The following is a 16,229-nucleotide window of genomic DNA, read 5'->3' on the forward strand; positions in this document are numbered from 1 at the left end:
GAGGCCATGAGGGTTCTCGTTAAGGCTGGAAATAAGCCATATTTTTGAGGACAGGTCTAGCCAAATCAGCTCTCCATGGAACCAACTTTGAGTAGGACAGGGGTTACTCACAGCCCCTTAGTTCCTATCCAGTCCCTACCTCACAGGCAAAGTCCACCATGAATGCAGAGATGTTTACTCTTACATTACACAGTAATTGGATTTGCACACAGTTTACTGTTATGAGTCCAAAGAAGATAGGTATTTTTCTGACAGAGTTTGCCAGTTTAGTGATTTAAATGTTTCCATATCTTTGCTCTAGCATTACAAAACTGTTTTTCACCCAATTTCTGTCTTTGGAAAAAATGCATACTTCTCTATCTGATTAAATGAGATTAGGCATGGGAAACGTTCTTAGTAAATTCTTAAATGTTGTGAAGAACTAGAGAAACTGCATGTCATGTGAGGTTCTAGGTTTAGACTTTCAGATTCCTTTCTTTAGGAAGTGACCCCTGTATCGATGTCTATTCCTTGTAATCTTACTTCCCAATAAGTCCATGGCCCACATGAGATCTACCACTAATTGGTCCCACACTATAAACCATGTCTTTCTTTTTTCACCGGAATTGCCAGTAGATGTAAGGCATATAGATAGAGTTGAGAAAATGTTTACTTATTTTTTTTAATTTGCCAGCACTTCTAAATCATTCATCTCTTAGGGGTAGATAGTTGTGAACCCACAGGGTGTTTTTAAATGCAATATATAAAGCTCTTAACCGACATGTGAGGATTGTCCAGAATGTGCCCAGTACTGTACTTTTTCTATTGTGAGAACTCATAAATAAAGAAAAATTGTCTTTCCCAGAGAAGGGGTTGCTGAGATCTGGAGGATGTCTGCATCTTAATGGAGCGCTAAACTCTAAAACTCATTTCCATGTCATATAACTGTCGTGTGGAAAGGAGAATTAACAAGAAGCAACTGATGTGTTGTTTGTTTGTTTTTGTCAAGTACATGTAGGAATTGAGAGATGGTAGTTCTCAAAGGCATACTTGTTTTTAAATTATATTTATCACTGAAATATTAAATAAATGTCAGCTACAAATGAATTCATATGGACAATTGAAAATAATTGCTGAATTCATACATACTTATAATTATACATCACACCAAGAAGTATAGAAAGCCATATTAATGAAAATTATTTTTCCATCTATTCTGTTATTGAGTTATAAATACAATATTTGTGAATAACATAGTGCCTCTTTCTGACATGTTATTGCTTTGTTTTAATATGTTCACAAATACTAACACAGTTAAGAAACTTGAAGGAAGCAAGAGGACTTCCACAACATATTAGAACAAATAGTGAAGAGGCTAGTGATCTATTACATTTTTTTGGACACATGAGTTTATGAACTGCACCCAAAAAAAAACAAGAAAAAAGTTGGGAACACATTATATAAACACCCATTTAGGGAGACTGTGTAGCATAATGACAAAGTATATATAAATTTTGTGTCACATAGAACTGAGTTTTGAATTCTGGCCCCACCAGAGTAGAACTTTCTGCAATTTATTTAACATTCTAATATGGGTCCTCATCTCCAAAATATAGATAATAATTATACCTGCCTCTACATTTGCTGTGTGTATAAACTTTTTAAGATGCATATTTAAAAAGCATCAAATGCAGTGTCTGTTGTAGAGCAAGCAGTCAATAAGTGGTAGCCATTCTATTACTTAATGGTCTGCATGATACAAAGAACCCTACCTTTTCTTTAAGACCCTGCTGTAGTTTAGCACTTTATAAAGTACTTAACTAATTACTTCATGTATTTTATGGAAAAGAGTTTGCATTACATCTAAATGAGAAAGTAATATAAAGATTTAAAAATGAAAAAGTACTAACTAAACATAATCTTTGAAAGTGAAAATGTACATTAATATTAATCTCTGCTGTATTTAGCATTTTAGAAATGGTAAGACCGTTTGTTACTTAGGGGCTAGGTAACATCAAAGCAAAAACTGTTTTTATATTGCTTTAAAAATACATAGGTCATTTTTACTTGAAAAAATTCTGTAATGTCCCCTTTGTAAATCTGGCTATTCCCTTTACTATAAGTCCTGTAAAGTTATTGATAAGATCATATAATTTTAAAGGTTACCTATTCATCTCACTAGAAAAGAGGATAAACATAAAATTATGTGCCATCTGTATCTACATTTCTTTTAACCACTCATTCCCAATGTCTCTGCTACTCCATTAATTGTAAATTGTAAAATTGCCAAATATATAACCAGGCAGATCGTTAACATCAGGAAAATTGGTTGATCATCAGTTAAGAAAATTTCCAAACACCTTTTTTTCTGCTTTTTACTTTTTTTTTGTTTGCTTGCCTATTAATATCTCTCACTATTCTAATGAGAATTAGAGAAAACTCTTCTAAAATGAATTTTCAAGAGTTCTCTCTATTTGGCAGGTTGGTTATTGGAATGATATGGATAAATTAGTCTTGATTCAAGATGTACCCACTCTTGGCAATGACACAGCAGCTATTGAGAACAGAACAGTGGTTGTAACCACAATTATGGTAAGTTTTAGTCTATGCTTTATGCTCTTTCGTTTTGTCCACAGGCAATTTTAATTCCCCAGCTGTAGTAAAAAGGGAGGGTGAAAGCTGCTTCTTAGCAGTGGTGACATGGGTATTCTGATCCACAAAAGTCTGTTGAGACTTTGAGTAGGTTTGTCCTCAGCTTTGAGTACATTCAGTACTTTTATTTGTATTACCTTTTGTTCCATTGTTGTTCTTGGAAAATGCTTAGATGTTAAAAATGGAAACTGTCATGCTCTAGTTGGAAATGTATGAAATGCTGATTCCAAAGGACAAAAGAAAGAACATGAAAAAGATCAACAGCCAATCGCATAAAATATTTGGTAGTAAATACCATATTATTGTTGTTACTATGTTTTTAAAACATCAATGTAATAGTAATTAATGGTGTTTAAAATTATAATTTCCAGGTAGTTTAATCATCTGACAGAGATATACTAGATAATGATTTGTATTGTCTGTTTATAATAGTGGAGATATGAATGTGAAGATTTTAGTGAGCATGTTTTATACAACTGAATGCTTTAGAAGTAAATTTTGTTTTCTATTTATTTTTAATGCAAAAGTGTTTTTCCACACCGATTATTTTTCTCATTGACCACTGGTAAATACACAATATAATTATAGGACTTCTAGGAATTAAGAAAAATATAATTGCTTTATTCTGTCATATCATAAAATCAAAAATACTCTTAAATTTTAAGGCTGTTTTAAAAGATTTTCCTGAAATGATTTTTTAAATAATAGACTATCATATATTTTTCTCTTCTACCATCAAACGTGATGAGTCAATGCTAGTCAAAGGAGATCAACAATCGGTGATCTTTTCTATCTAAATTAAAGTTATATATCCTCAGCTCACTGTCTCATTTAAGCAGAACATATTTTAATTACTTATGAAGCCCTTACTCTAAATAAAGTGGAAGTATTTTATGTGCTTTAGGCTTAGCTTATGTAATTGTAGCTTTAGGTTTTAGTAATGTCAAATTATTTCCAAAATTTTGACATTGAAGTCAAAGCATGAAATACCAGAGAGAAGCTCATATATGTTGCAATTGGATTTATCTGTGTTGTATCACAGCCAGCAATTCAATGTTAATCTGCAAAGCCTTGGTCGGAAGTTTCTGATTTTAGAATGCAAACCAACCAACAGTTTTTATGTAAGAGTCAAAATATATACCTTCTCACTTAATTGTGTAATGTTTGCATGGGACTTGAAAAGCAATATATATATTTCTTTTCCTAAAAAAGACACAGTAATGGAAAGTCATACTTCAGTACAGTCCTCCTCTTTTCAGCCTCTGATGAAGAATCCTATTTTAAGAAATTGATCAAGAAAGAAATGAATTCCACGCTGTTCGGCCATTCCTAACTAAGGCTCAAGTCTTGTTCTGCTGTGTAGTAAATTTGAGCTAATTTTTCATATGGGATTCTTCTTGGATGACCAACTCTGGACTACTAGAAAAAAAAATTTTTTTAAAGTTCTGTGACTGTTCTGAGAAACCAGAACAAAAGAAGAGTTAATCTTCATCTTTCTCAAGAAAATAAATAGATGTTGAAAAAGAATCACTTAGCAATTCTGACATATCAGTTCCCAAGTCTTGAAATGAGGTCATTGTACATAAATGATTGAATCATATCACTCTTAATTCCAAGCGTAGATTTTCTGAAAGTAAATAGCTATGAATCTGTGTGCTTGTTTTCTGAATATACACAGTGGTTTCTTTGAAGATTTTTTTGAAATTTTGCCTGTTCTGTGTGAAATAAAGTGTTTTCATGTGTCCTATAGGTATAAGGTAGAGAATCATTTATCCATCCCTGTTATTAAAGAGGCTGGAGATATAATTCTTAAAACCAAATTAATGAATAAATTTTGTAAGCATGGCTAGTTTTCACAGCATGCTATCAAAAAATAAGTAAAAATGACTGAAAAACCCAACAATTTCCTATGTGCATAAAGAAAATTCTGTAAAGTTACCTGTTGTCTGACAGTGATATCATCAATATTTTTGCTATCAAAATAGTACAATCCTAGTTTCTGTCTTTTGTACAAAAATGTAATTGTCGTATAAATAGTATGTCTGGTCTTTCAAAAAAAAAAATAGTATGTCTGGTAATTCAAAAAAAAAAAAAAGAAGGCAAGAAAAGAAAACATACTAAAATCCTTTTCCTGAAAATGTTCCTTGTATTTGCTTTTGTTGAAAATAGTAGCCTGGGACCTATGGCATCTCTACCATCTCATTCATTTTGAAAGAAATATGGTTCCTTGTAGATTAATGAGATGTTGGCACCTGCATATAATAATCTCGCAAGTTCAATTGAAAATTCCCAACACAGATGGTGTTGGTTAGACATTGCAATGTGTGCAAGACAGATATCTAGACAGAAGAAGGCTGAGAGTGTTGTGGCATTGGAAATCATTCATTTTTATTGAATTGATATGGCATTGCTGTTCTCCCATTTGTCTTTCCTTTGTGTATGTTGTTATTTATATGTTGATACACTGTAATGATATATGCTATTGTTAAATAAAATTGATTGATAAATTCATTTATTCATTCACAAATATTTATTAAGCGTCTGCTATGTGCTAGGTACAATTAAAAGTCCGGGGGTATGTACAAGAACAAAACAGACAAAAATTCTGCATCCAATTAAACTTATATTCTAGTAAAAGATAGCAGACAGGAAACATAAACATAAAATGTTAACTATCATTCTTTAATAAAATGTAGCTTTAGCTTTTTGCACTGTCGAAATTTATTTTTTACAAGTTTGTATATCTATGTGATCTTCATTTTAATGACTTATTTATTCTACCTGAATATAGTCATACTGAAAATAACTTAGCTAAATCTAAATAAAAAAGTGAAATTGACAATATCATCAAATGAGAATCATGACTACAAAACTGAAAGGTCTAAAGTCTTGGATTCAGATACTCATCATTTTTTATCTTTGTTTTAGTCACTAAAGATTTTATAAAATCTATAAAACTTAGGAAACTGTGACCATAATGACTTAACTTTTTATATTCGAAATCATTATTTCTGTAAACAACCTAAGGAAGCCAAATCTATGCCATGTGGTTTGGACAAATGCAGCAAGTAAAAGGCAGTTTGCAGTAGACCTAGGGAGAAGAGAAGGTGGTGTTTTTCTTTGTACTTTCTTTACTACTTTCTTTGGCTGCTGAATTCCCTGGAAAAGGAGACAAAATGCAATGATATTTCAGCCAAGCCCATTTTCCCCCAAATCTTTACTACTGAAGTTAAATGACGCTTATGATGCATTAACCAACTAAGAAAGTATTTCTCATCACCTTATAAACATAATAATCCTTTAGGAAAATTTTCCATAAATCCAAATGTTTTCACTGCAGAGCCAGAATTATGTTAAAACCTAAAAGTAATTTACTTATCACATTGATTTTTCTAGAGGTTACTTTTTATCCTTTTTATGAAATGTTTGATACTTTATCTTCTCTATGTAAAATTTTGTAGATGCACTATGGATAGAACATATGCATATACAACAATCTACACATATATATTTACATATAATATATGTATATGCATATATACATATATGCATATATATATACAGAAAATACAGATATATATTTTTTCCTGGTACCATATACTAATATCCACCATATATACATTGCCTCCAAAGGACTTATAATAAATTAGTTTTCAAATAAATTATTTAAAATAAAATTGTACATCTATTAAATGTATTTTTTTTCAGAATGTAATAATAACATTTTAATTTCCACTTTCAATAATTTTATCCATGAGATAAATTTTCTAGATAGGTTAAGATTCTTTGGAGAAAGCAAATATCTACATAACAAAAGCTTTGGTAAATAATACCAACTTTATTATTTTAACTGTTTTCAATAGTATTTGAAATGATTATATTTGTGATGTTTAGAAAATCTTAAAATCTTTCTAATAAGTACCTATTTCAACAGTGTAGCTTTTGCTAACTACGAATAATCCAAAAACAATTTATCTAAGTTGGAAAATTATATTTTATGGATTGAAAATCATCTTGATTCATTTACACAAACATTTTCATAAGCAAGCCCTAATATAACAGCTTTAGACAGAGATCGATTTCTTTCCTGAAATAGCAGAGCATATGTAGAATACCATTCATTATGGAAATTGTAGTAATAAACTCATAATCACTAAGAAGTAATGCATTTAAAATAACTTCTAGGGCATTATTGTCCCATGGAGCACAGTAATTGATAATAAAGATGGCAGATTATACTCCTAAAACAGAAGAGGTTATATTCTACTTCTTTGATAATTCTATTTTCATTCACAACTGAACACCTGGAATTCCATAAGGCTGCTTATCAAAGGTGCCCCACAAATCCCCTTAATGATTAGCTAGAACTCATTTTTTACTATATTGAAAAGATTTGGTATTTTCTTTGCCCCAAAATTTGTATTAAATCTCCCCAAATACGCAGTGTTTAAAGGGCTACTTGTGGACAAATTGTCAGAGTAGGAATGGAGCAAATAAGGAGGTTGAGAAAATGTCGAGGATTTGCTACTCATTTGAAACAGGAAAATGAAACATTCAAAGAAATATAGAGCTGAGCAATCATGAGAGCTTTTGTTTAAGAAAAGCTTAGACTCTCTCCCTTTGTTCTTCTACCTCCCTGAGTTAGATTATCTTATTTCTCTTATGCTGCACCACTTGTCTGAATCTCAAAAATTGTGTCTGTCCCTCATTGTGCAAAAAGCCTAGCTAAATTTCTAATCAATATCTTCAGTAGACTACAGGTTTTTCTAGGTTTTGTTGGTTTTTTGTGGGGGCAGGTAAACAAAGACATGACAGGTTCCACTGTCCAAAAAGGAAATGGAAAAAAATGAAAGCCACTAAATATTTTTTTATTAATATATACATATGCCTGTTTCAGAAGAGATGACTTTGCACTTGTTAATATCTAATTTCCTTTTGAAGACCTGAATCAAAAGTTCTAATATTACTTTGCCATAATAGCCCTATTTAGGAAGCATTGGTAGACCAGGAAATCTTTAGACTTGAGTGCCTTATATGTACCAGACACTATGAGAAAATATGGAAAGGTTTTATCTACATTGTTTACTCAAGTTTTCATTTAAAGAATTTCATTCACTAAAAATGCAGAAATTCACTTCTTTAACCTGCCTCCTTTCTTATTAAGTCATATGAAATTTCAAATATTTGCACATATTCAAACAGATGCAATAATAGCTTCAAATATTTTCAGATATTTCAAAATATAGGTTTAACTCCCATTTCTGCTAGTTCTGTGAAACTGAACAATTTGCTTAACCTATTTGAGCTTAAATTTTCCATCTGCAAAATAGGAAATGGCTATCTCAAAATGTCAGTGTGAAAAGTAAATGAAAGGGCAAAATTAAAAAACTTAGCAATGTACCTGACAGAGTAATCACAAAATAAGTAAGAGCTATTATCATTTTTCACGGCTATATTTTATTATTGTCCCTCACCACTCTCACTCCTTTACACTTATTAAAAAGACTTTAACCTTAATTGATCACAGGAGGACAAGGGGCATATTTTATTTATTTGTGTACCCATAGTTCCCAGCAAACTGCCTGGCACACAGAAAGTGCTTAATAAATGTTTGAGTAAATAATAAAAGTTCAGCTTTTAATGAAACACGTTGTTCACAAAATAAAGTAGAGGGAATTTAGCAAATTAGATGATAATACTAGCTAGAGAAACTTCTGCACACAAGCTAATATGCTAATATATATTTGAGGGCTAAAATTCATAAATGTTCAAATATTTTAGAGACTTTAGTGTAGATCTTCAACCTTAATACCAAACATGAGCCTTAGCCCAAACTCCTTTTGAAAAACCATTGTTATACCAATAGTTATAGATGATAGCTATACAGCCATTTCAATTAGAATGTTAAGAATTTTACAAATGTGTGATTCTTGCTTTTTTCTACATATTCTTCCATATTTTAACTACCTATTGCAGGAAAAAAGAGAAAGTAAAAAGATAGCTCCTTTTAACTGCTAATATTTTATAGCGTATCTTAGAAATTAACAGTGCTTTGCAACAACTCGTGAATTTTAATAACCACATTTATAATTTGCAAAATTCTTCATATTTAGAGAATGTTTTCTGTAAGCTAGTAATTTTAATCTATTTAAAAAAGAGACAATTACATACCTTAATTTTATAGATAGGTAAACTTTCTTTACTCAAGTCCAGTGTTAAAAGGAAAAGTGAGAGATTTCTGGTGCACTTAGTCATGTCGATTTAAGGCAGGATACAAGGACCAATCTTGGACAGTTGCCTGCAATAGAGTTATATAGGGTATCTCTGTGAGAAAATCATAGATCACGTAATTTATATCCTTATTAAGTTTTTTAAAGTAGTTTTGACATTTTCAAAGTACTTTAAAAAAAAAATTAGTGTAGATTGCCATGTTCTGCAAAGTAAATTACATTCTAATCCAGAGTTCCAAGAGCAAGTTCAAGTTCCCCAATTACTAATTTACTGGGGTAAAAGAAAAAAATTCGTATCAAAATTACTAAATGAATGTTACCGTACAATTTTATAAAATATAAATGCATGATCTCAACAACGTTGTGGCCCATATTGGTTATTTCTTGCCTGCAAATGACTAAAAAATCTGAGGCGTGACCAGGAGTTCTGTATGTATTGCATGTTCACCGGGCCTATCTATTAGTTGGTAGTTTTAGGTTCCATTTATAAAATCAAATGCTTGTTTGCTAACATGTCTCTTCAGTTCACGGCCTTTAAATGATTTGAATTAGGGGTGTGTGTGTCTGTGTGTGTGTGTGTGTGTGTGTGTGTGTGTGTGTGTGTGTGTGTGTTTTAACCTGGAAACTGTCCAATTATTAGCCACCAGTAAAGTTTTTCATTTTATATGAATTTTCACAATAATTCTTCATTCTATTTTCTGTCTTACTTCCTTCAAAAACTAAATGGAACTATCACTTGAAGTGTGTGATTGTCACAAATGGGGGAAATTATTAGCTTTCATTGGGGACATATTGTATAATACGATAAAAATTCATGGAATACAACCCTAATTAAAGCCAAATTTTTGGACAATTTTAGGAAAGCCAATTTAAGTATATATAACTTTTTAATCTATTAATTTATTTCTTCTTTGAAATGCATCTTGTTAAATTTTAGAGAGCAAAGAAAAGTGACCTAGTTCTTTTCCTAAAGGAGGTCACATTTGACTGTGGATAAATAAGATGCAGAATATGGAGACCTGTGACCTTGAATGAGTCTTTTATTCCATGAAGCTGACTAAATAGTCTTTAACTTCATGAGATATTTTGCAACTAATAATTTCATTGCCAAAAATGATATCTATGCTTCTCAAGACAGTTATTAATGGATATTTGTCCTATCACAGTTACAGTGCTTGATCTGTAATAATCACTAAATAGAAAATTATTTTAAAGATTTCCCTTTCAGTATCCAATGTAAAGCAATTTAATATAATTCTAAGCATACTTATTTATAGATTCACCTGTTTTATTATTGATTTATAGCCACACAAAATCATTCTGTATACTAATACAAAATATAATCTTTTTGTCAAATTCTGAATCTGAAGTTACATATTTTCGAATGTTTTATAATTTCTCCTTTACAGTTCTACTTCTCTCATTATAGGAATCCCCATATGTTATGTACAAGAAAAATCACGAAATGTTTGAAGGAAATGACAAGTATGAAGGATACTGTGTAGATTTGGCATCTGAAATTGCAAAACATATTGGTATCAAGTATAAAATTGCCATTGTCCCTGATGGAAAATATGGAGCAAGGGATGCAGACACAAAAATCTGGAATGGGATGGTAGGAGAACTTGTTTATGGGGTAAGCAAATCAATTTATTGAAGAATTTACTTACATAAACATGAAACTTCTTTTTACTTGAGCACATATCAATTTTTAAACGTCTATTACTGTTTTTTTTAAATTTGCAGTTACATTCAAAGAGGCATATATGATGTTCAACTGTTTCTCTATTTCGTTAATAACTCAGTTACCAAGCAATGAGAGAAACTAACACTCGATAACCTCAAAATCAGGAAAGATAAAAATTCAGAATATAATATCCTAGTAAAGAAAAACACTAACTTCAGCTATCCATGATTATTCTTTTCTTAAGTTTGATTTTTCTATATTATAAACATGTTGTGAGAACTACAAAACAAATCCATTAGTAATCTGCCATATGATAAACATAGAAACATATTTTTTTCAACAGCATAAAGTTGAACTTCATTTTAGCTAGTTATTTATATCACCGTTGGTTGTGATTACTGGTAAATGTCTTCTAAATACCTGGTGAAGTGATCACTAAACTACTTTAGCATATATAAAATATCAACAAAAATGTGAGATTCTTACAATTCTGCAGAACACAGTAAATTTAAACTTTATGTAATACCATCATTTTTTCATACCTAGCAAAACACAAAAGCTAGAATTTATTCCACAACGGGCCTCACACTAAAGCATTTCATGCCCTTTCTTTTATGATCACTAGATATTGAGTGTACACTTTCGTAACCAAAGACAAATTCAGTGTAGACCTTCCTGCCTGAATCAGAACAATATCAGTCTCTTCAGCTACTACTGCAAAGTATAAGAATCAAACCAAATGCTAGTGATGGTATAATATTTCCAAAGTCCAGAAACCAAACCTAGAATAATAAGCTCTATTCATCGAGAAATAGTTAATAAATTTCCTATGAGCCAATTCACATTTCACAAATGTCACCTTCAAAGCATAATCTGTTTGATTAATTCTCACAAGTTCCCTTTGCAATGAAGAATTACACAAGAGTCATCCTTCCCCAGAAAAGAATAAAGAACTTAGAAAATAAATGAAGTCTTATACAGGGGCTTATTTTCCAACCAAAACTGCAATTCAATAGTTTCATGATTCTACATCCTGCTTTTCAGACCATGAAGCAATGAACATTCTCCACACAGTCCAGTATAGTAGCTGTAACAGCAGCAAGAGGAAATTGTTTGGCATTAAAGAGCAATTAGGTAGTTTTATATCTATTTGAAAGAACTGTTGATTAGTTGGGTGCCTTAAATTAGGGCAGGAAATGCAGTTGTAAAAAATCAAAAACTATTTTACCACAGGGTTCATCAGTGGTTTGATACTGAGCTTTAAGGTCCAAAAGAAGAGTTCCTAAAGCTTATGTTCCTCGGTAATACTTTAAACTTTTAATTCAATAAACCGATTTAAATGTGAACATTATCCAGGTCGTTATAACTACAGTAATTTATTTCCTTCAGAAAATACTATTACGTATTTCATCTCCCCAAAAAAATCATACTTAGATCACTAATTAGTTATGGACAGGAAAACTAATCTGAGTTACTTTCCAATGCCTCTGCTACATATCTCTCCTCTGGAGTCCCTACCCATTGAGCAGTTCAGGCTCACCCTTTTTATTAGGGGAATAGGTTTTAAATAATAAAAACAAGTGTTATGAAGAGAGGAGCATAATTAACAACAAAAAGTATATATTAGTAGTACACATGTCACAATAACAGGAAGTTCCAAAGTCAAGCAGTTCTCTGAGGGGAAAGAAGATAACATAGTGGTTATTAATACTCATTATATTCGATCATTAGCTCATCCGAAAGGATTTAAATATCCCATTCTCTGTCACTTGAGTTGTCTACTTTTTTCTCAAAAGAAATCTTCTTCTATGTCTCTACACTTTCCGCAGATTTAGTATTTTCCATTCTGGTGTCTGCAAAGTCTGTACTTGCTTCTCAACTTTTTTTTCTTTTCTTCCTTACTGCTAACACCTACATGAATGCCCAGCTTCCAGGGCCCTAAGTAAAACTCCAACCATTCTCTTCTACTCGACAAAGCCTATGAGACAACAAAATTATTAACTTTGAATCCATTATTAATTTTGTTTATTCCTTGCAAACTTTGTTACTGTAATTGTTAGGTATAGATGTCTCTGAAGCACTCACATGTGATCTCAGCACACTACCAGGTGGTGACTTCAGAAGCTCAGAAGCTTCACTGACTGCACCAAGTCCATTCTATGATCTGTGATGCTCCAGGGATTTCTCCTGATCCCTGCCATATTTCACAAAGCGTGTTCCATAGCCAACCAGCACCAGAATTACCTATGATATGTGTTAAAATACAGGTTAATGAAACCCACTCCAAAGATCCTCAAAAATTCAAATATTATCAAGCTCTTGCAGGAGATATTTTACACTTAATTTTGGAAATTACTGAGAGGTAATGGAACAAGGCACGCGTAACATCTCCACTGTTAGTGGAAAAAGCCCAGATGTATCCTCTATTCACTGGCTTCTTTCAGAACACAGATTTCAGCCTGCAAAGTGTCCTTATTGAATGTTACTGTCACCACTTTCATCTAATATTTGCCTTCCATCGCATCTAGTTTTTTGTGCTGGAGACGCCTTTATTTCTCTTCAAGTTTCTTTCCTTTTAAGGCTTTCGCCCTCATTAGTGGTAACTTGTTTAATACAAAATTTCAGAAGATACTACACAGAATAATATAGTATGTGAAAGGTGGCATTTCAAATCAATATAAGGATACACTATTCATTTATTCCTGTTGAGACAGCAGGACAACTACTTGGAAAATTAACAATTCTGTAACACATCATCATGCAATATACCGAATAAATTATAAAGAAATTATAGATATTAGATTAAAAGACATATAATTGAGAATAATCATATGAAATGAGAAGGATTTTTCTAAGCATGAAACCAAAGGCTGGAAACACAAAAAGATAATTTTATATGGCTTTAACAAAATTTAAAACGTATATAGTGCAATAAAATACCACAAACTAAGTTATGAAAACAAAACGATTGATGAATAGGGAAAATATTTGCAACATTTATGGAAAATAAGAGGATATTTTGAATATATTTAAAAGCACCTACAAATTAGTAGGTGCTAAAATAATGAATACTTCATGGAAATTAGGGGCGGGTTATGTCAGGTAACACATAAAAGAAGTTAAAGTGGATGTTTTTTAATAAAAACCAATTCAAATTAGTACAATGGGATCTAATCTGCCATATAGCAAAGTAGTGAAAATAAATGAGAATAACGACACACAGGGGGTGTCCAAGATTCAAGTCTACAAGTGTTTTCATACAGTGATGGTGAAAGTATGAATTTGCATATTTCCAAAGAAAATTTGGGGAAAACATATGATGAGCATTAAATAAGTTGTTACCATTTAGACCAGCAATCCCATTTCTAGAAATTTATCTTAAATAATTAATATATGTGCAAGAATTTATTTTCAAAGATATTCACATCAGTAATCTTATAAATTGTGTAAAACTGGAAATAATATAAATACCCCCTTGAATAACAAATTGAGTAAATTTTGATACTCTCACATAATAAAACATTTGTGATCATTAAAACTTATTTTTATTTGAAATGAAAATGAGTTCATATTCTTCTGAGAAGAGAAAATGAATTATAAAATATCATGTTTTGCATTGCCTCATTTTAAAATAAGAAAACTATTATTTATAAAACAATGTTTAGCAGAGCATATATAAAGAAAAAAGTAAGAGTAAGTGAAGGGAATGAAGATAAATTTTCCTAATTTTCTGGTTCCGTTTTATATACTAATTTTTCTATAGCTAGTTCATATATCGCTGTGTAATGAAAACTATACAAATAATAAACAACAACTATGGGGAAATAATAACTCTCGGCAACATTTCTGGCTTTTATATATGTGTTTATGATGTGAACTAAGTTTATTCCCACTTGAAGGCACACAGTTAATTCTCAGTCACCCAGCGGATGGCACAACAGCCAGAGCACATTTCTCATGCTAACCTTCCATTTGCCCTTGTATCGAGCTGCTTGCTGGCCATCGTATCAAACCCAGGCCTAAGATATACAGAAGTGAATGTGAGAGTGGCGACCTCTACATAAGAATATGTATGTCTAGGTTTGTTTCAGATTCCATTTTAATGTCATATCTTTTCTTTTTAAAGTAAATCATTAAAAAAAAAACACTTTTTTTCAACTATAGATAGAGTAACAGTTTACAGGTTTTTTTACCACACTGTTTCACTTGATTTTAGGGATGGTATGATTTCATGCAAGAAGCTCAATGCCAAATCACAGAGCTGCCATAATGTGTAAGACTCACCTGAGTCTCAGTTTCAGCATCTATGTAAAACAACGATAAACATAAGATTGGTCTGAGGGTTAAATGAGAGGCTGTTTAAAATATTTACATTAGCATTAGGCACATAATCCCTCAATAAACACTCACTGTTATTTTATTAAGGTTTTTAAAATACATAATCACAATAATAAAATGAGATAAACAGGAAAGAAAGTGTCTTCATTTTAAAGATATGGAGAAAGCCTCAGAAAAATAGCTTAAAATCACAGAATGAAAACGGAAGCTGGTGTCTTATGATCATAATATCTGAGAATTGAATCCGCCGTTTTGCAAAATCTTTTTTAGAAACTGAAAGTGGAAAATCAAAGTATGTGAATAGGAAGAAACAAATGCCAATTTCCAGATTTTTGTGTGTGCGCTGAATTGGAAAATGTTGTCAAACAACGGGTGTCTTCTATCCTACAAACACAGATTTTATGATAGCTTTTCTCATAAGTGGAAAGGGGTAAAAAAGAAAGGACTATTTGAAATTTGCAATTCATAATATTAAGGGATGGCCCAGTAATGAATTGGTGGCAGCATTTCAAATGAAACAGAAAAGACTGCAACATAACAGCATTCCTGGCCAAGAAATTCAGAGATTCGGCTGTTTTTAAAGACTCTTAAGTTTCCTCTGTTGCTGTCCTAGATCCTTAAGGATTAATGCAGTTATCTGAGTTCAAGTTATTTTTATTTATGTCTACTCTTACTCTGTTTCACTTCCTCTTATCTAATTACTAGCACAATAAAAATATTTTGTGCAATTTAAGTGAAATATTATGAAAACAAGTGTCCATCTCTGTAATTATCACTGGCCTTACTCATTGTTGGCATTCAAAAAAACAATGTAGAATGAATGTATAACTGGTTAGCTTTGAGTGGATCAATCTAGGGCTAACTGCTTCATGAAATCCATTAACCTATGTGTTTTCATGTGTCTTTTCTCTTATAGAAAGCAGAGATTGCTATTGCCCCTCTGACAATCACTTTGGTCCGAGAGGAGGTCATTGACTTCTCTAAGCCCTTCATGAGTTTGGGCATATCTATCATGATCAAAAAGCCTCAGAAATCTAAACCAGGAGTGTTTTCCTTCTTGGATCCTCTGGCCTATGAGATTTGGATGTGCATAGTCTTTGCCTACATTGGTGTCAGCGTGGTCTTGTTCCTAGTTAGTAGGTTTAGTCCCTATGAGTGGCATACAGAAGAGCCAGAGGATGGAAAGGAAGGACCCAGCGACCAGCCTCCCAATGAGTTTGGCATCTTTAACAGCCTCTGGTTTTCCCTGGGTGCTTTTATGCAGCAAGGATGTGACATTTCACCCAGGTTAGTTTCAAAACTCTTCAGTTCTTCACCAATTCCCCAGTAATTCTAAGTGTTGT

The 16,229-nt window shown here is 32.0% G+C and overlaps 1 protein-coding gene across 4 annotated transcripts in view; it reads left to right on the forward strand.

Moving 5' to 3' along the window:
* Positions 1-16,229, forward strand: part of GRIA4 (glutamate ionotropic receptor AMPA type subunit 4) — a 344,684-nt gene that overhangs the window by 268,860 nt on the left and 59,595 nt on the right. For 3 of the 4 annotated variants that reach the window (XM_011368116.1, XM_011368115.1, XM_011368114.1), the window contains 3 exons: positions 2,461-2,571; positions 10,291-10,497; positions 15,803-16,173. In XM_011368116.1, coding sequence (XP_011366418.1) covers positions 2,461-2,571; positions 10,291-10,497; positions 15,803-16,173 — 689 coding nt within the window. Of the gene's footprint in view, positions 1-2,460; positions 2,572-3,890; positions 4,286-10,290; positions 10,498-15,802; positions 16,174-16,229 lie in introns of those variants that run through there. The other variant, XM_011368117.2, reaches the window with a different exon arrangement.

The sequence above is a fragment of the Pteropus vampyrus genome, unplaced genomic scaffold (genome assembly GCF_000151845.1).
Source record: "Pteropus vampyrus isolate Shadow unplaced genomic scaffold, Pvam_2.0 Scaffold139, whole genome shotgun sequence".
NCBI lineage: Eukaryota > Metazoa > Chordata > Mammalia > Chiroptera > Pteropodidae > Pteropus > Pteropus vampyrus.